At 43.5% G+C, this 20,575-nt stretch overlaps 1 protein-coding gene across 5 annotated transcripts in view; it reads left to right on the top strand.

Moving 5' to 3' along the window:
• Nucleotides 1-20,575, top strand: part of RASAL2 (RAS protein activator like 2) — a 229,188-nt gene that overhangs the window by 144,860 nt on the left and 63,753 nt on the right. For all 5 annotated transcript variants that reach the window (XM_032804786.2, XM_032804785.2, XM_075067913.1 and 2 more), the window contains one exon: nucleotides 15,755-15,861. In XM_032804786.2, coding sequence (XP_032660677.1) covers nucleotides 15,755-15,861 — 107 coding nt within the window. The remainder of the gene's footprint in view (nucleotides 1-15,754; nucleotides 15,862-20,575) is intronic.

Below are 20,575 nucleotides of genomic sequence, written 5' to 3'. Positions count from 1 at the left end.
AGTCGGGCATCAATTTAGAGTGGGCAAATCTACTGTGGGGGCTGCTGTGATCGAAGTAGCCAACGCAATCAAAGAGCTGCTGCTATCAAGGGTAGTGACTCTGGGAAATGTGCAGGCTATAGTGGATGGCTTTGCTGCAATGGGATTCTATAACTGTGGTGGGGTGATAGACGGAACCCATATCCCTATCTTGGCACTGGAGCACCAAGTCAGCAAGAACATAAACCAAAAGGGGTACTTTTCAATGATGCTGAAGCACTGATGGATCACAAGGGACATTTCACTGACATCAATGTAGGATGGCCGGGAAAGGTGTATGACGCTCACATCTTCAGGAACTCTGGTCTGTTTCAAAAGCTGCAGTAAGAGACTTTGTTCCCAGACCAGAAATAACCGTTGCAGATGTTGAAATGCCGATAGTTATCCTTGGGAACCCAGCCTACCCCTTTATACCATGGCTCATGAAGCCATACACAGACAGCCTGGACAGTAGTCAGGAGCTGTTCAACTATACGGTAAACCTTGCTGTTAACATGTGCTTTCATTGCAAGATTGCATTTTGATGGCTTCACCCCTCTCCCCACCGAGTGGCTAACGGAATATTTCTGTTCAGCCATAGGCAAACAGCCCAGCAGGAATGGGCACCTCTGAATGTCCGCTTAATAAAACCACCCTATTTCAACCAAGTGACCATGAATGATATCACTCTCCTGAGAATAACACAGAGAGATAAAGAACGGATGTTGTTTGAATGCCAGCAAACACCAGGATCATATACTGCAAAGCTTTGTTCTGCAATGATTCCCAGCTACGTGCTACTTGCCAGGTGTGGTGAAGTGTCCTACCATGGAGGATGGAATAAGGCTGCCTTCCCCAGAAACCTTTTGCAAAGGCTTTGGGAGTATATCCAGGAGAGCTTTATGGAGATGTCCCTGGAGGATTTCCGCTCCATCCCCAGACACGTTAACAGACTTTTCCAGTAGCTGTACTGGCTGCGAATGCCAGGATAAATGAATCATTAAACACGCTTGCTGTTAAACCGTGTGTAATATTTACAAAGGTACACTCACCAAAGGTCCCTTCTCTGCCTACAGTGTCCGGGAGCCCGCCTTGGGTGGGTTAGGGGGTTACTGGCTCCAGGTCCAGGGTGAGAAACAAATCCTGGCTGTCGGGGGAATCAGATTCTCCGCTTCCTTCCTGTGAGCTATCTTCAACATCCTCATCAAAATCTTCCTCGTCCCCAAAACCCACTTCCATGCTGCGTTCTACTCCACTGATGGAGTCAAAGCACAGGGTTGGGGTACTGGTGGCTGCACCCCCTAGAATGGCATGGAGCTCATCATAGAAGCGGCATGTTTGGGACTGTGACCTGGAGCGGCCGTTTGCCTCTCTGATTTTTTGGTAGGCTTGCCTGAGCGCCTTAATTTTCACACGGCACTGCCGCCAGTCCCTGTTAGAGTCTCTGTCGTTCATGCCCTTGGAGACTTTCAAATGTTTTGGCATTTTGTTTACTGGAACGGAGTTCAGCTAGCACAGATCCTATATCTCTCGTTTGGTCCATGCTGGAGCTCTTTTGCGATTCTGGGACTTCATGGTCACCTCTGCTGATGAGCTCTGCATGGTCACCTGTGCTGATCAGCTTGCAACGCTGGCCAAACAGCAAATGAAATTCACAAGTTCACGGGACTTTTCTTGTCTACCTGGCCAGTGCATCTGAGTTGAGAGCACTGTCCAGAGCGGTCACAATGGAGCACTCTGGGATAGCTCCTGGAGGATAATACCATCAAATGGTATGATGGGATAGCCTAATTTTGGCAATTAATTGATCTTTGATTATTAGCAGGTAAATAGGCCCAATGGTCTGTGATGGGATGTTAGATGGGGTGGGATCTGAGTTGCTACAGAGGATTCTTTCCTGGGTGCTGGCTGGTGAATCTTGCCCACATGCTCAGTGTTTAACTGATTGCCATATCTGGGGCCGGGAAGGAATTTTCCTCCAGGACGGATTGGCAGAGGCCCTGGAGGTTTTTCGCCTTCCTCTGCAGCATGGGGCCTGGGTCACTTGCTGGAGGATTCTCTGCACCTTGAGGTCTTTAAACAACAATTTGAGGACTTCAGTAACTCAGACAAAGGTTAAGGGTTTGTACAGGAGTGGGTGGTGAGATTCTATGGCCTGCGTTGTGCAGGAGGTCAGACTAGAGGACCATAATGGTCCCTTCTGACCTTAAGTTTATGAATCTATGAATTGCGTCCACATTACCCCAAATTTGACCCAGCAAGGCCGATTTCAGCACTAAATCCACCTCCAACGAGGGAATAAAGAAATCGATTTAAAGAGCCCTTCAAGTCGAAAAAAGGGCTTCATCATGTGGACAGGTGCAGGGTTAAATCGAGGTAACGCTGCTAAATTTGACCTAAAATCATAGTGTAGACCAGGCTTATGTGTGAATCACATAAGAATGACCTAAATTGCATAAATACTTCCCTACATTACTTCCTGTGTAAACAATTACTGTAGTTGGCCCAAGGAGTTATGTGACGGTTAGTAGAAGAGAGGAAGTCAACATTATGAAAAAGTTTGAAAACCTCAGAGCTACTGAGTATGTTGAATTCCTAATTGAGCACTTCACTGTTTCCTTCTCCCTTCCTTATACGATTTTGTGTTTTGTCATGAAGTTACATAAAATCACAAACTGCTGTTTCAAAAAGCCATTTTTATATTTCTGATATTTTCCCCCCTGTGAATATTACTTTAAAAAATATGATATAAGAAAAGGGATGTTTTCAGTCTGCAACACACGCTGACAATGTCTCAGGGAAAAATTAAGAAGGTGTAACCTTGTGTTCCAAGATTGTCCCTTCAGATGCTCTGGACAGAAAAGTGAAATGAGAGAATGAAAGGAGAACTAGTGAAATTGGCATTTTTAGTCAGTTTTCTATAGAAGATGGCCTTTCAACATTATAAATAACCTTTCAAATGAATCAGTTTTCAAAGGGCAGATATGAAGACTTTTGTATGCACCATATTTCAGTTTCCCAAGAAAACTGGGAAGGAAGGAGGTAAGATGTTGGTGCTACATTACTCAATGTAGGGGTGGAAACAGACTAGCTAAGCGTTTGTAACTAAGTCTCTGTTTAATTCCATCCTCCGTCCAAATAGTCATGCCATCAGTTTGCCTTTAAAATGTGCAAAGAAAACTTTTTTTACGAAATTACAAAACTGAAATTTGTGGAAAACCACAAAATTAGTTAAGTCATTAATATTTCTCTCACACATGCCCTTCCATCACAGAATTGTCAAGAACACAGGAAATATCCGAATTTTCATATTGGGATCAAGTACCTTTTCTATGAGAGAGACTCAGCTAAGCCTTACATGCTTCTGTGGTATTTCACTTTTGAACTGTACCATGTTCCCTCATTAATTTGGATTCAGTGTAGCATCTGCCTTGCTTATATAGATTTTTAAGAAAATATTTGCCCCATACAAACAATACTTGCTACTGGATGCCTAGATAATTGGAATTTTCTTCTCTGTTGGGCCTTGATATCACTTTTTCTTCTTCACTTGCTGGCTGGGATCCTATTCTTTGCTTTGCTGATTTAGTGGCTTTTGTTTGGTTGGTTTGGTTTTAGTCCATTGTCAGCAAGTGGCCCAGCTCAGTCCTCCCTCCTCTTCGTTGCAGAGAGGCAGTTTGTAATTGGGACCAATAATAATGCAGTTGTTAGGAATGGGATAGGTTAATTAAAATGAAAAACAGGTTTACTCTGAGTGATAGATAAAGAGATCCTGTCTCTTTCAAGGATGCCGTTTGATCAGTACATCAGCCTGATCTCTGAAGACAAAGACATTTTTGATTTGTTGGGTCCAGGAGTCCCCCACTTATCAGGACTTGTCTTGGCTTGTGCATGTGTAAACCTGTAAAATAGCATTTTGTGCAGAATAAATCATATGCCAAAAATCCTGTATAGTTAAATCTGACCCTTTCCTCTGTTGTAAAGTCACAATGCTGCAAGTCCACTTTGTAGTGCTGCAGGACAGCCTTAGTGTCTGGCCAGTGCAGAGTTGTTACGCGCTCTTTTTTTGTAAATAAACTGAATCCATTATAGTGGATCACTTATATCAATTATAGTGTAGATGGCTCCTATGAACCCCCAGCATAGCTCATTTCTACTGACCCTCTTATTTGCCCCGTTGAAAGAGAGCTATTAACTAGGGAGGCTATCGTCCAGCGGAACTTCTGATTGCTGCTTCTCATTCTGATGAAGAGGAGCTGTTCTAATATCCTTAATGCTGCTGTTGGCAGTCAGAAACAGATTCCATTATTGTTGATCAATGCAGCCGCCATGCAGGAGGAGGGGAAAGGGGAGGGGTGAGAGCTTCCTATTCACAGATTTATCAACCTGCGATTGCATCAACAAATGCATTGTGAGAAAGCCTGGGATGCTGTTATAATAGCTGAAGCAGGAAGGGACTGGTGAAGAGGGGAATGCAGGTTCTCCAGCTGTGATGGGTTTTTTTAATTGCCTCTAAGATTTCTTTTCTTCACCCAAAAAGCTACTGAATTTGATTTTTGTTTAATAGGGTGATGGTGATATGTTATACGTAACTGATTAACTATTGTGCTGGCTGAAAATTAGAGCTTCTTCAGCATTAGGATCCATTTCTTTTTATTTCAATTGCCCTTATATCTTATTCTACTACTTCATCATTTTAATTACAAGCTTTCTCCCCACCCTTCCCCATTTTCTAGTATTTCTGCTTGGGCTGAAATCTGGCACAAAGAGACAAGGAACACAAATCTTCCTTACTGCCCTCTCCCTCCCAGCCTGCTTTATCAAAATGGTCTGACAGAGAATTAAGAGGGGCAGGGTCACACTTTCTGTTTCATTTTGTCAGTATAGTCAATAACTTAAGTGCTGGACTCCCAAGGCCATCAGCTCATCCCCACCCTTCCTTCCCTGCTTCGTTCAGTCATTGTGTTCTGTATGGAAAAGTTTTCTGGCTGGAGAATGAGTCTCCTATCTCCTGGTGATGTGGCTGAATGGCTGGATAGCAGCACAGAAGATGAGAAAAGCCTTCTTTCATTTCTCGGTACGGTAGGGATCTAATGATTTTTAACACTTTACTGGCAAGACTTTACTACTTGGGGATGGGGGGGTTAATTTTTTCAGTGCAGAGTTGTAAAAGGAAACCATTTAAAGCAAGCTCTGAAACGAGATGGGCGTTTTAATTGGTTGGAATCAGTTAAAATAGTTTTAACAAAATGATTTGGAAAAATGGTGAAGCAGAGTGAAGTGACACGTGTTGTATAGAAATGTTTCATCCCAACTATTACTTTTAGGTCTGTTTCTGCTTCATCAGCTGATCTCTCTCTGTTTAGTCAGCGTCTATCCATGTAGTTCAACATGCACTACAACTTTAACTTATCATCCATCTTAGAAGTAATAAGTTAAAGCAGATGGAAAAGATGGCTGTGGGTGTTTTCCCTTCATTAGAAATTTGTGCATGTTACATTAGAACTAAAATTTCAGACAGAGGATCCAGTATTCCTTAAATATTTTTTTTTAAATCTAGAAACTGAATTCCGGTTGCAGCATCACAGTGAAGTGCCAGATACTGCTTCTGTCTACTTAGGATAAGGATTTTGTTAAGCTAAGTAGGAAATGATTCATTTTAAATTTTTCCTTGCCCAGTTTCTTCCCATTACTCTTATTTATTGTCCTACCCTAAAAATTTCTTATCCCTCGTTGTTTACAGCCATCCAACAGTTGGAGCTGGCTGCCGCTTCATATTCCTTCTTAGTTATCACTAAGCCAAGCTGTAAATATTTAGATTTTAGTTCTTCTAATCTTTCCACATAAGTCATTGCCTCCTTCCTCTTCATGAGTTTTGTTGCTGTTTTTTGAATTCCTTCCAGTTTGATATTTTCCGGGTATCGAGATACCTAGAAACGTGCTGTAATTTGTATGCAGTTTCAGCTTCGACACTGTACAGAAAGGTAATATCTCCTGTCTTGGTGTTTATGCTGTGATACGTCTGCATATTGTACTGACTTGGGGAACTGGGTAAGGTTTTAATATTTTTTTTCCATGATGTGGCTGCCACCAGACTGGACAAATGAGTGAGTCTTCATCTGTGAGTCAAGCAGGCAATAGCTTATTTTAGATACTGGATTTTTGTGCCTAGTTCCTCCTCTGTCCAGCGTGCAGGCAGGCTCCCCAGGTTATTCTCCTGCCTCACTGGAAGTAGCTGCCGCAAGTTCCTTTCTACTGAGAAACCGTCTTAGTTGCAGGCCTCAACAGACCTCCAGAGCAACATAGAACATGGGAGAAAAATGGAGACTTAATCTCAGAAAAAGCAAGAGAATAAGGGCTGAAAGTGCCCCTTCTGTTCACCATCTCCCCACCACCACCATACATTGTGGCCTAAGTAGGGACAGAAGCATTTCTGAACTGGGCAGCAGTGCTCTGCTTCAGCAGCCTGGGCCCTCACCTTTCCATCCAGACCCAGAGACCATCAGGACCGCTCCCAAATCCTATCGCCTGGGTACTCAAAACAACCTCCGGGGGAAGAGGATTCAGATGGGGACTCACAAGATAAGATACTGGAGGCAGGGCTGTGGTCTCCAGCCCCCCTCATCATCAGTGTGTGGAATCCCTTCATCCACAAGCTTCAACAAGGGTATCCATTGTCTTTCATTCTGGAGTTCTCCCAGGATGGTTTGAAGAAAGGATTCTCTGCTTGCTCCCTGGGTCTTGGTTTCGGTCCTCAAGTTGTATATGTTCTTTTCCATTATAATCAGTTTGATTAAGGCAATATCTTACTTTAGGCTCCTATTAAATATCTAATTTCCCTTTGGAGCCTAAATCTAGTGCTAAATGCCTGAGATTTACACCTGTACTTACTGTTCTATACTTTCTTCCTTTCATAGAAAAAGTGGCTTTTCTAATGTTCATTACCATGGCCCTGAGACTCAGGGAAACCTCAGCCTTGGTTTGCAATTTCCCCATCATGAAAGAAAATAGTTTGCTCAATGTTTCATAGTTTGTATGTGGCCTCAATTTTCTGTCTTAATCATGAGATAGCACTTCCCAAATTCTGCCCAATCCCAAATCCAGACTCAGGCTTCAGTGGCATCCCTGGACACCTGCTGAACATGTGAGGCCTATTTTTCCCTAATCAAACCCTTCTGTAGGTTCAGACCCCACCCATGTCAGGCTGGGTGGCAGCTGCAGACCCTAAACCCGAACCCTCTGAGACCAGGTGGCAGCTCTGGACCCTGTGGGTCTGGGTAGCAGCCCCAGACCCCATGGAGCTAGGCAGCTTCTTGTAAGTATGTGAGCACCATTTTGGTAACAAGAACACCTGCTGTCATTTTCCATTTTCAAACTTCTCTATCTTGGGAATGTGATCACCTGTTTTAAAATACTCAGTAGTTGGCTTGGAAGCTAGGGTGACCAGGTGTCCAGTTTTCGACCGGAACACCGGGTTGAAAAGGGACCCTGGTGGCTGTGGTCAGCACCGCCAACTGGGCCGTTAAAGGTCGGGTCAGTGGTGCTGCATCACAAAGCCAGGCTAGTCCCTACCTGTCCTGGCTGGCACCACACCATGCCCTGGAAGTGGCCAGTAGATCCGACTCCTAGGCGAGAGTCACAGGGCTCCATGCGTTGGCCCCACTCTGAGCACTGGCTCCACACTCCCATTGGCCTGGAACTGGCCAATGAGAGCTTGGGGGGTGCAGTGCCGGTGGGCGAGAGTGGCGCATGGAGCCTCCTGGCCCCCCACCTAGGAGTTGGACCTGCTGCTGGCTGCTTCCAGGGCATTGCGTGGTCCGCAGTGCCAGGAAAGGCAGGAAGCCTGCCTTAGCGTCCCCCACCCACCCCATCCCGCTGCACTGCTGACCGGGAGCTGCCAGAGGTAAGCCCGTGTCCCAGCCCTGAGCCCCCACTCCAATCTGGAGTCCCCTCCTCCACCTCAAACCCCTCATCCCCAGCCCCATTCCAGAGCCCTCACCCCCTCTTGCACTCTAACCTATGCCTCAACCTGCAGCCCCCTCCCACACTCCAAATCCCTTGGCCCCAGCCTGGAGCCCTCTCCTGCACCACAAACCCCTTATCTGTAGCCCCACCCCAGAGCCCAAACCCCCAGCTGGAGCCCTCATGCCCTCCCGCACCCCAACTCCTTGCCCCAACCTGAAGTCCTCTCCCGCACCCTGAAGCCCTCATTTCTGGACCCGCCCCAGAGCCCTCACCCCTTCCCGTACCCCAACCCTCCTGCCGCAGTGCAGTGAAAGTGAGTGAGGGCGGGGGAGAGCGAGCCACCAAAGGAGGGGGAATGTAGTGAGTGAGGGGCAGGGCCTCAGGAAGGGGCGGGACTAGGATGTTCAGTTTTGTGCAACTAGAAAGTTGGCAATCCTATCAGAAGCCTTTGATTCTTGCTGTTATCCAGTAATTGGTTGGTGATGGGAAGCTGTAGCAAATGCTCTCACAGTGTTTCCTTCCTTTTCTTTACTTACCCAAAGTATTTCACTTTTACACTTTTCATTATCAAACTCACCCCATCTCATGTCTTACTTTTTATCTTTCCTGTCTAGACTGTACCTATCAATATTCACTTTGTGGTTGTAGGAATCACCACAGCAAGGTTCAGTTTTGCCCACTAAGTTATACATCGTGGAGCTCTTATTCTCTTATGTTTTATTCAGAGCAAGAGTTTTTGGTGAACCTAGTGCAAATTACGTTTGTTCTGGCTGGCTTCTAATTCTAGTTTTTAACCAAAGGAATTAATTAAACCTGTATAACAGGTCTTTAAACTAGGCCCCACAATTCTAATTCTCCCCAAGTGGGCAAATCCAAAGGGATGATGCTTATTCCAAGGTAAAGCCTTAAACTTTTCACATTTTCACATGCAATTTTCTTTTTCATAAGACGAAAACCTCATATTATGCAATAGAGGTTTGAAAAATCCTATTCAGTCACATCTCATCTTTTCCTTCAAGCTCCTTTTGCATGTTTGGTAACACTCTCCCTCCTTCTGCTTCTTATTCCTCCCTCTCATGCTTTTGTCCTTTCCTTTTTTTTTTTCTGCTCTCTTACCCTTTAACATCTTCACTTTGGTAGGCATCATCACCAGAAGAAGAACCACAATTAGGAACTGGCTGTCTGCAACAGGATTGTTGCTTGAACAGTCTGAGAGGGACAAAAAGGACAGTGAGGCAAAAATACGCAGTTCTGTCTTGTCTGAATCGCAAATGCCATGACATTGAATATGAACGCTGTACTAATGAATCATAAATTACTTTGAGAGTGTTAATTGTTTTATTCTGACTTGTTGAAATTTAATTGATTTTTAAAGGGGTTTTAAAATGAATTTGATTCCCTCTTTAATAGTTAACAGTACAGTGGTCTGTTCATACAGGAGGTATTTGAATTATCCCCCTAATTGAGGGATCCCATTGGTTGAACATTCACTCTTGTGTGTGTGTGTGTGTGTGTATATATATATATATATATATGTATATATATATATGGAGGGAGAGAGAGGGAGAATCATAGAATATCAGAGCTGGAAGGGTCCTCAGGAAGTCATCTAGTCCAACCCCCTGTTCAAAGAAGGACCAGTCTCCAACTAAACCCCCCAAATGGCCCCCTCAAGGATTGAACTCACAACCCCGGGTTTAGCAGGCCAATGCTCAAACCACTGAGCTATCCCTCCCCCGCTCCCCGTGTGTTTTTTTATATATGTATACACTCACACACTGTGTGTGTGTGTGTGTAAGTAAAAAATAAACTAAAGGAGGGATCGGGTCCTCCTTTTGTTTATTACACGCACTTATTCTGCCTTGTCTTAAATAAGATTGTAAATTCCTCATGACAGGACACTGTTTTACTCTCTTTGTACAGCACCTAGTGTAATGGTGCCTTGATCCTGATTTGAGACTCTAGATATTACCACAATGGAAATGTACAGTAATGTATCCTCACAGGACGAATTCCCTAAGACAGCATAACTAGTAAGGTGACTGTTTAAAGTTCTCTGCTTGCTTTGATAACTATAAAATGTAAAAAGGCTGAGAACTCATATTTCTTTAAGCCGTAATTCCTATTGTTGCTAAGGTTTAATGGTATGGAAGGGGAGCCATCTTTACAGCATAAAAACTAAACTAAAATAAAATTACTGGAGTTTACGTGTGGCTGAATCACTAATTGCATGGCTAAAAATCAGCGCTGTCTATTAATCTCCGTTAACTTGCGGGATTAACTAAAAAAAATAATTGTAATTAAAAAATCACAATTAATTGCAGTTTTAATCACACGGTTAAACAATAGAATAGCAATTGAAATTTATTAAATATTTTCGATGTTTTTCTACATTTTCATATATATTCTGTGTTGTAATTGAAACAAAGTGTACATTCTTCTTGATTACAAATATTTGCACTGTAAAAGATAAACAAAAGAAATAGTATTTTTCAGTTCACCTCATACAAGTACTGTAGTGCAATGCCTGTGTGTAAAAGTGTAACTTACAAATGTAGATTTTTTTTGTTACATAACTGCATTCAAAAACAAAACAATGTAAAACTTCAGAGCCTACAAGTCCACTCAGTCCTGCTTCTTGTTCAGCCAATCAGTAAGACAAACAAAAGTTTGTTTACATTTACAGGAGATAATGCTGCCCTCTTCTTATTTACAATGTCACCAGAAAGTGAAAACAGACATTTGCGTGGCACTTCTGTAGCTGGCAGTGCAAGGTATTTACGTGCCAGATATACTTCGTGTTTCAGCCACCGTTCCAGAGGACATGTTTCCATGCTGATGACACTCGTTAAAAACTAATGCATGAATTTTCTTGGTACATGCAAGTTAATAAATAAAACGGTTGTGTCTTGGAAAAAAGCAGCATTTGTGAAGATCTTGAGAGCTAGCTATGCTACACCTGGATATCGAATACATTCTTCCACGTGTCAAAGTCTCCCTTGAAGATCAGAGCCAGGGTGCAGTAATAAATTTCATAATGCCTCCATGCTACCAAGCCATTCCATTTTTTTAATTATCATAGGAATAGAGAAATTTCCAGACTGCATCAGACTCATGTAGTCCAGTATCCCATCTCTAACAGTGACCAGCGTCAGATGCTTTAGAACAGGGGTCGGCAACCTTTCAGCAGTGGTGTGCTGAGTCTTCATTTATTCACTCTAATTTAAGGTTTTGCATGCCAGTAATACATTTTAACGTTTTTAGGTCTCTTTCTATAAGTCTATAATATGTAACTAAACTATTGGTGTATGTAAAGTAAATAAGGTTTTTAAAATGTTTAAGAAGCTTCATTTAAAATTAAATTAAAATGCAGAGCCCCCCAGACCAGTGGCCAGGACCCAGGCAGTGTGAGTGCCACTGAAAATCAGCTTGCGTGCCGCAGGTTGCCTATCCCTGCTTTAGAAGAATGCATAAGTACATCACACTTGTCGGATGTGAGATAATCTGTCTCCAAAAATTAGATCTCATCGTGATCTCTGCTAATTAGAGATTTAAACCCTAAAGCATGTGGTTTAATATCCATTCAATAATTTTTCATAGCAATAACAATTAGAACTCTGGATTTCTCATTAGCCCTATAAATGTCTACTCTCCTTTTGAAACCTTTTAAATTATTGGCCTCATTTTCCTATGGCAGTGGGTTCGACTGTCTAATTGCATAGTTTGAGGAAGAAATATTTTCTTTTATTGACTTTGAATTTTCCACCTGCTAATTTCTAAGATAAACAATATCAATCTTTTTAATTTCTCTTCATATGATTTTCCATGTCCCTAGTCATTCTCATTACCCTTCCCTGAACCTGACTAATTATCCTTTTTGAGAGTGACCAGTACTGCACACAGTATTCCAGCCAAGTCAAAGATATTCATTTCATCTGCTCCATGCTGGAAAAAGGCCTTGGTAGCAGGGTGCAAGGGTCCACAAAGGCAAGGATTCAAGTTACAAGAGGCTGGAAACAACAAGCTGCTGTACTGGAAACCCAGAAATGTGTGGGTCATTGCTCCCTCATTGGAGGGAGCTGAGGCCAGCATTTGTGGCCATGATGACTGGATTCAATGGAGAAGGATGCCTACCATCTGCCATACCAGTGCCCCCTGCTGAACACTTAATGAAGTGACAGTGGTGTCTGTCTTGAAATAAACCATTCTCCTGCCATACTGGCCAAAAGAATGAGTAATTGCTTATTACAGTGGGAAGAGGGCATTGCCGGTGTGAAGAAGTGAAAAGGGAGCTATATGTGTAGATCTGGTTTCACAGGCATCTGTCATTTCTGAGTAATTGCCTCAACTAGTTTGCAGCTGACTAATTTTATTTAACACAGATAAATGAGGCGATGAATTAAAAGCACCCCACAGAAATGTTTACAACTTGTTTTTAAAGATTGAAAGGGGGGAAATCCGTTTATTTTTCAGAGATTGAGAGAATAGATGAAAAGGTTTCAGCCTGTTATTTATCCACAGAGACACTGCGGTTTGTCTGTAGTCTTGGCCCCAGAAAGTGAGCCATGCAGAGAACGATTGTAATTTAATACTGAGACCATGAAAGGTGCATTGATTTTACAGCAGGTGAAAACAATGCAATAGTAGTATGTAGCATATGTCGGGGGAGACAGCCATCTAATATTGGCCTAGCAGCAACAGTATAGATTTTCCACCTAACTCAGCAGAAATGCTTCTTAAGGGCACAGTGGTTGCATCGCTTCCAGTTTGTAGGCTTGGAATTAGAAGTAACTGGGCTAATTTTACATTTTGCTAGGGACTGATCCAGCAGGTTGCTAATCTGCTCCTGCTGATATTTTTTGTTGTGTTACTAATTGATTGCAAGCATCTCCTCTGGATATTTGCTCCTTCTTTCCTCACTTAATAGACTTTTTTGAATCTTCTGAGCATGGAAGAAACTCATTTCATGCAGGAATCCCTACATCTTTTATCTACAGATAACTTGCTTTGCTGCTACATGGGTATCAGGGCTGGGCATAGATTCTCCTCAGCTCTCCTTTGGTTTAATCTTATTTCTCCCTATAACTCCCTGTCCTGGGAAAGGACCACCTATTGTCAAAATGTTAGGGAATTGAGTCTTCTGTTTTCATTCATGACTCAGCAAAATCAGCACTGTATTAAATTACTTGGGATGCTTTGATGATGTGAAATGATTTCCTGTGTGTGTATTGGAGAAAGCCAAAGCCATTACATTAGTTGATGCTCTTTGATTTGAGGTAAAGGAGCTCATTTTGGCCCCATGTTCCAAATGCATAGATTGCTTCCATTTCCTTCAATTACATTTCCACCAAAAATTTGATTATTGAAATATATTTGATATGGCTACCTCTCTGAGTACTTATGCCAGGAGAAGTTCTATGCTACGTGCTGCAGGCTGTATCTACCTAAGGTATGGCTACACTGAAAGTAGAAACCTGCAGCTGGCCTGTGCCAGCTGACTTGGGCTCAAGCTAAGGAGTTGTTTAATTGTGGTGTAGACTTTCAGGCCTGGGCTGGAGCCCAGGCTCTAGGACCCTACGAAGGGGAGAGTCCCAGAGCTCAGGATGCAGCCTGTGCCCTAAAGTCTACACTGCAATTAAATAGCCTCTTAGCTCGAACCCCGTGAACCCAAGTCAGCTGCCACAGGCCAGCCACAGGTGTCTAATTGCAGTGTAGACATACCATAAGCTTTTGGCTTTTTTCCCTCCCCTCTTTTTTGGGGGGGTGGGGCAGGGGGAGATGGTGAAGATAGTAGAAATCTTTGCTTCTCCTTTCCTCACTTAATATACTTAATAGAAGAAAGTAGAAACTAGCAAAGTATCCTGAGAGTGGGATTGACCATTGTTCAATCCTTGGTCTAGCACTGGCCCCTCTCTAGGCATTCTGTTGTCTAAAGGTATCCTGTCAAGCAGAGATCATCAAGTTCCAAAACCAGGAAACGTCTGGTGCCCCATAGGTTATGAAGGGAATTGTCCAGTGCTAATCATCAGCCTGTGGAGAAATCTCACTGAAAGCTAAGGGTCTTTCTGTTGCAAGCTTAGACAGATTGATTAATTTATTCTGTGTGAGTGGAGCTGTTTGCATCAGCTTCATGATTTTGGACTAAATGCTGTGCCCTGCCCATTTACCAATGTTAGTTGGTGGTCACTGTTCAACTTTCTGTGTAGCTAATTTTGGAAGCTGTTCTCCGTGTTAGCAGTTCTTTAATCTTTGATGCTTAAAGGCAAGCTGAGCGACTTATATTTCTTTTAAAAGAAAAAGCCTACAGTAGAGGGATTACTACTTTTGCAGCAAGATCCTATTTTCTTAACCTATCAGTCGGTATGATGTTAAATTTTGGTTTTCTCCTTCAAGACTTCTTGAGCAAGATCTACTATAATATGGATAAAATAATCCGATTGGCAAGGGCATCACAGGTAATGTTTTGCTTGGAGAAGGCATGTGTGTGTGTGTTCGGGGGGTGGGGGGGTCTCGATGGTTTTTGTTTAAGAAATCCTTTTTCTCTTGGCAGCAGCTGGCTGTAAATTTCAGTAAACCTTTGTTGTTGCTGTGACTCAAGATATATAGTGAAATTTTCTGTAGCTGAGGGGAGCCTGCAGTTGGGCGTCTGTTAATAGCCTGAAAGTAACTAATGAGGATGTGCAGTCGGAACGATTGATTGAATAGCTGCAGTCCTGTGTGAGTCCTTTCTCGCTCTCTCTGCAAGCTGTAAAGAGGGAGGGGGAAGAGAGAGAAAACCAGCTTTCTCTTAAGTGGAAGTAGAACGGATCCCAAGGGCCAGGAGGCCAGAAATGGAAGTTTTAAGCTGCATCTATCTTTTGAAAGGAAAACGGCAGAAGTCAAAATGTCAGTCTCCGAAGTCACAGTTTACTCCTTTTCTTTAAGATCCAGAAGATAACAATGGACTTTTTCTAAGGATGTGGTTTTTCATATCCTATTGAGAATGTCTTGTTTATGAAGCTGGATTCCTGTAAGTCTAGTATTTGAACTGGAAATGGGCAGCAGTTGTGATAAAGGTATTAATATGTGTGTCTGTGTGTGTGATTTTTATAATGTGCATGCTGTATAAATCTATAAAATCAGATACGAGCACATCTTCTGTATAGATTTGAGCTTGCACAATCTGCCTGCATGGTTTTAGGAAGCCAAAGTCATATCTTACTAAGGTCATATTGCCAGAACAAGGAGAAACTGACCTATTTTTGTATCTGCTGAGATATATATGTAGTTTTATCCAGGTAACTATGAATCTTTTCATGGTCTCAAAGTTTGAGCTAGCAGCAGGGTCACATTATCTGCATGAGACTGAACTTTGACCTTTGTCAAATTATGTTCAACATAGGATAAAATCATGATCTCCCTCTGTCAGATTTTATTTGGCAATGTTAACTACTACATTGCTGATTGTAAAAAGAATAGTTGAAAGTTCTCTGAGTTGTAAGTAGCAGGTGTACAAGGTAGCAATACATACAGGTATTGAGCTTCACCAATGTGTTTAATCATAACTGCCTATTGCCTATAAGATCAAATCAGATTCCTAATTTTGACCTTGTTGCCAGTTGCAATATCTGTAACTTATCTTGGTAGCAAATGAGCCATATATAAATATGTAAATATAATTTGGCTGTTAGCTAATGCATCTGAAAGTTTGTGATGGCTTCTGTCCAGAGCAGGATAAAACCTGATTTTTTTTAATTCCTCTCACCCACCATCTTTTCTGTTTCTTCTCCAGAGGTCCCAGCAGAGAGGTCTCCTCGCAGAAGGAGCATCTCTGGAACCAGCACATCCGAGAAAACCAACTCCATGGATGCTTCAAACACCTCTCCTTTCAAAGTCCCAGTAAGTGCGCCTTTCCTCTGAAGGAGAGAGATCTTCCCATTGAATTGGGGGTGGAGTTTAGGCTATCCTAATAAATCTAGTACTCAGTCTGTTGATTCAGGGTGACAATTTAATAGTGCAGGTGGACGAAAGGCATGCATATCAGCTGCCATAAATGATCAGGTAACATTTTCTAGGAAACCCATCATTTACCTTTCCACAAGATTTGATCTAAAATCAGTACTCATATAGACTTTAAAACCCAACCATGGCATAGTCCTAGATACCCGTGAGATCGCTTTGTAAGCTTCACACTGGATATTTCTTTTCTTCTCCGAAAAAGAACTTTAGGTTGGTGATGGTATGTGTGTTTTCCCCATATCAGTGGAATGAATTAGGGGGTCTGAAAAGGCTAACAGTTTATTTCAAAGCTACTGAAATTGATCTCTGTGCATGTGCATTAACTGGCCTGAATTCTTCTGGTTGTTAGTTTCAATTCACCTGTTCAAGTAAGGAGTGTGAATTTTCTTGCCAACACTGGTTGGTGTACTAAAGTTGGTGTACTAAAACCTATAGCACTGGTCAAGTTAATGGTAGCTCCATCTTGGACAGTTTTCCTATCCTCTTTCAGATTAAACTATCAGTGGTAAATACAGGGAGATCACTGTCTTGGAATAGTTTATCTGTGCTCGACTCCTGCGTTTTTCTCAAAGCCTTATAATGAGACCAAAAGTTGAACTTCTGATATCTGTTGAGGGACCACCAAAATGCACTTGTCTTGTTTTAAAGACCATCTGAAGTAAATATTCATATTGAGACTATTTTGATAGTCTTAATGTGCTGTGTTCTATATGGCACTCAAAAATAGGTTTTTAGTCTAATTACAGAATGTACTGTATATACTCGATCATAAGCCAGTTCATTTATAAACCGAACACCCCCGCCCCCCCAAGATGGATAAGTAAAAATAGAAAATTTTTATAACCCATTTGTAAGCCGACCCTATAATTCACAGGTCAGCAAACTTTGGCTCCCGGGCCATCAGGATAAGCCGCTGATGGGACAAGATGGTTTGTTTACCTTGAGCGTCCACAGGCACGGAGGCAAACCTAAGTAAACAAAAGTTCCCAGCGTACCAGCTGCTTACTCTGATGAACCGGGACAGCAACTGGTGGGGAAATTTTTTGGTGGGGAGAAGCTGGGAGTTGCAGGGAGATACCCTGTGACCACCCCCACGATGACCCACCCCAGCCGGGACCCCACACTCTCGCCATCCCATCCTCAAGTACCGCCTTCCCACCTGATCTGGGATGGCCAGGGAAGAATGTCTCTGACCTGGTGGAGTGCTCCGCCAGGCTGGGCACATGTGCAGCCTGCTCGGCGGGCCAGACCGGCCAGTGCAGCCACAGCATGTTCCAGCAGGCTGGGCTGGGCGCACGGCTTGCCAGCGTGCTTCAGCGGGCACCGCCCAGCCACAGCCTGCTAACTTTGGGGCGGGGCCAAGCGCCACGGCTGCAAGCCTGCCAGCCCGAGCTGCAGCTGCTTCGGAGCAAGGCGGGAGAGCAGGGTGACCAAAGTGGAGGACTCTGGCCCAGCCTCTCTCCTTCTTGCTCTGCCTGCATCTCCCTTGCTCCCCTTCTGTTGGGATGGACTGTTCCCACCCAGGCCTCCCAGAGATTCAGGGGGCCTGGGCAAAGCATTTTGGGGGCCCCTCCATTAAAAAAAATACAATACTGTATTACTCGTGGGGCCCCTCGGGGCTCGGGCCAAATTGCCGCCACATGCTCCCCGCCAGGGGCCAACCCTGGAAAAATAAAACCTTCCACATCTCGCACAAACGCAGTTTTGAGAGAAAACTTTTCTTTAAAGTATCCTCGTTCTCAGCCATCAGCTGTGGTAAAAGGCACTAAAGCTCATTAAAAGGTTAGATAAATATTTCTGTCAGAACTTTTTTGGATCGGAAAACTAGGGGTTTTTAAAAAGCGGAAAAATTCGAGCATGTCTGCTTTCCTTCAAATTTGTTTGTTTTTGTGTAAATTGAAAAGCCTGAAAATTAGTCGCGCAAAACTGAATATGGTTTAGGTTTCAGAAGCTGTGGCCAAATATTTGCTGCTGCTGTCTTTGATTGTTTAAGAAACACTAAAAATTCTGCTTAAAAAAATCCAAAACTTTTGAACCACCTCAACTTGTGACCAAACGCCTGAGCCCACCAGTCAAGAGATTTTTCCAGGTTTCTGATTCTCTGCTGGGCTTTCTTGACTCATGTCTGTCTCCATAACTTTGGGTTCATTTAGGTTAGAACATAAGAACAGCCACACTGGTCAACCAAAGGTCCATCCAGCCCAGTATCCTGTCCTACACGACAATGGCCAATGCCAAGTGCCCCATGAGGGAGTGAACCTAAAGGTAAATGTCAAGTGATCTCTCCCCTGCCATCCATCTCCACTCTCTGACAAACAGAGGCTAGGGACACCATTCGTTCCCATCCTGGCTAATAGCCATTAATGGACTTAACTTCCATGCATTTATCTGTTTCCAGAGACTGACTCCATGGGGCCCTCATAAACTGGTGACGGTTACTGTGGGTTTGTCTTTAGTATAGCTTATGTACATGCTCCACAAACTGAGCATTTGAGCTCGTTCCAGAATCTGAGATGAGCCTATGTTGTGAAACTGACATGCTCAAAATAGCACATGCATGTGAATGAACACAGGGTGCTAAAATTAAATTAACCCAGGGCTTCTCAAACTGGGGTCGGGACCCCTGCAGGGAGTCACAAGGTTATTACTGGGGTTGTGACCTGTCAGCCTCCACTCAACCCCACTTTGCCTCCAGCATTTATAATAGTGTAAATATATTAAAAAGTGTTTTCAATATATGGGGGAGGCGGGTCACTCCAGAGGTTTGCTATGTGAAAGGTCACCAGAACAAAAAGTCTTAGAACCACTAACTAACCCCTCTGAAGCCTCAGGAATGCAGGGGAGGGGGAGGGGGTGTTCTCCCTTGGTAGGTCTGGAAAGAGGTAGGTGGTGCTAGGATATTGCTCTTCTCATGTGATCCCTCCCCCAGTGGCTAATTTTAAATGAAGCTACTCTCCCTGACATGAATCTCCTATGGCACTGAAATTGAATATAGACTATAATTGGCATTGAGAAGTAAAACGGATGGTAGCCCTAATGAAAAGCTTACAGCTTGGCTCTTCTGCAAGCCTCAAACTGCTGGATGAGCTTTAGAGTAGGGAAGGCTGTTGCCTCCCAAACAGCCTAGCCCTGCCCCTATCTGACCCCCTACTTCCTGCCCCCCAACTACCCACCCCCCTTAGAATCCCGACCCATTCTGTTCCTGGCACCCCGCTCACCCGGAGCCTCAGTTGCATCGTATACAGCAGTGTCCCTGAACAGCGGTGCGCATGTGGCTCCCGCGGAGCTCCTGAGCTGCCGCCCTGCTCAAGCACGTGGTAAGGGAGAGGCTGGCGCTCAGGAGTCCTGCCAGAGCCACAGGGCACTGCATTCAGAGACGCTGCTGGATCTGCTGAGGCTCGCGGGTTGAGGGGCGGAGTCGGGGTTCCGGGCTGTGGCAGGAGCCTCGCCCGTTCTCTTGGGGGCCCCTGCGGAGCCCGGGGCCTGGGGCAAATTGCCCCACTTGCCCCCCCTCTGGGCAGCCCTGGTCCCACCTCTACTCTCTATACCCGTTCATAAGCTGACCCCCTTCTCTGGTGCTTCCGTTTTTTACTAAAAAAAATTGGCTTATGAACGAGTATATATGGTACTTGTTACAACTTTATAAAATCTCAAAACTTGTCTATATGCAATGAACCCTTATAGTATAATCATGGGCAGCAAAGTACATATGGGTACCATGAGGATTTTTGGGAGCTTTTGTAAGTGACTCTTACTCAACCCCTCTGTATCGATAAGAAATTCCATTAGTCTTACAGATTTGACTGTATTGTGGTGGTCTGTCTCTACAGCTTATCTATAAATCACAAACAAGATTTGAAGAAGCCATGTACCAAATCACTTAATGTCAGCCTTGGTTTTTTGTTTTTTATTTCCATACCTTTCACTCTTTATGATCCTTCTCAAATGTCTTTTCTTCAGCTGCTTTGTACTGTCTGTGAAATTAGGTCATTAACACTTCAAAAGTGTTTCTTTTCACTTATGTTTTCTTCTTCAGCACTCGCCCTTCCTTCCCATGTCGTCTCACCTTTTCCAAGTTATTTTTTCTTCTAATGCTGCTTTGGGTGTTGTCTTATTTTTCCCTTTCCTCCTCGCAATTTTGATGGAGCTTTAAGAACTCTAAAGCAAAGAGGTTCAGGAAGCTGTCCACACCCTATCCTTTTGGTCATAAACAGCAAAAAGTAGCTATTGTTGCCTGTTGTGCAGCTGGTATTGTACTTCCCTGTTGTCCTGACCACCTGTGTAATGATGGGCCTGCCGTACCCTCCTGATTTGTAGATAAAAGACAAGACTACTGGCTTTTGTAGGGTTTTCTCTGCGTATTCTATCTTGTATGCTGTGGTTGTTACCCGGCCACAGTAAAGATGAGATGAGATCTGCCTGTGTTTCACACCAACTGCTGGATGTTGCAGCCCTCTAATCTCATTAGGTTAATGGCTTGCTGGTAAAAATCAGAGCATTTATGAGTAGAGCTGGGCCTGAACTAGAACTATTGAATTCAATCATCCTTCTAACTTTGTGGATTAGGTCTAGCTCTGCTTATGAATAGAAAACC

The sequence above is a fragment of the Chelonoidis abingdonii genome, chromosome 7, assembly GCF_003597395.2.
Source record: "Chelonoidis abingdonii isolate Lonesome George chromosome 7, CheloAbing_2.0, whole genome shotgun sequence".
Taxonomy (NCBI): domain Eukaryota; kingdom Metazoa; phylum Chordata; order Testudines; family Testudinidae; genus Chelonoidis; species Chelonoidis abingdonii.
Note: the sequence above shows the minus strand (reverse complement) of the source record. Positions and strands in the feature narration are given on the sequence as shown.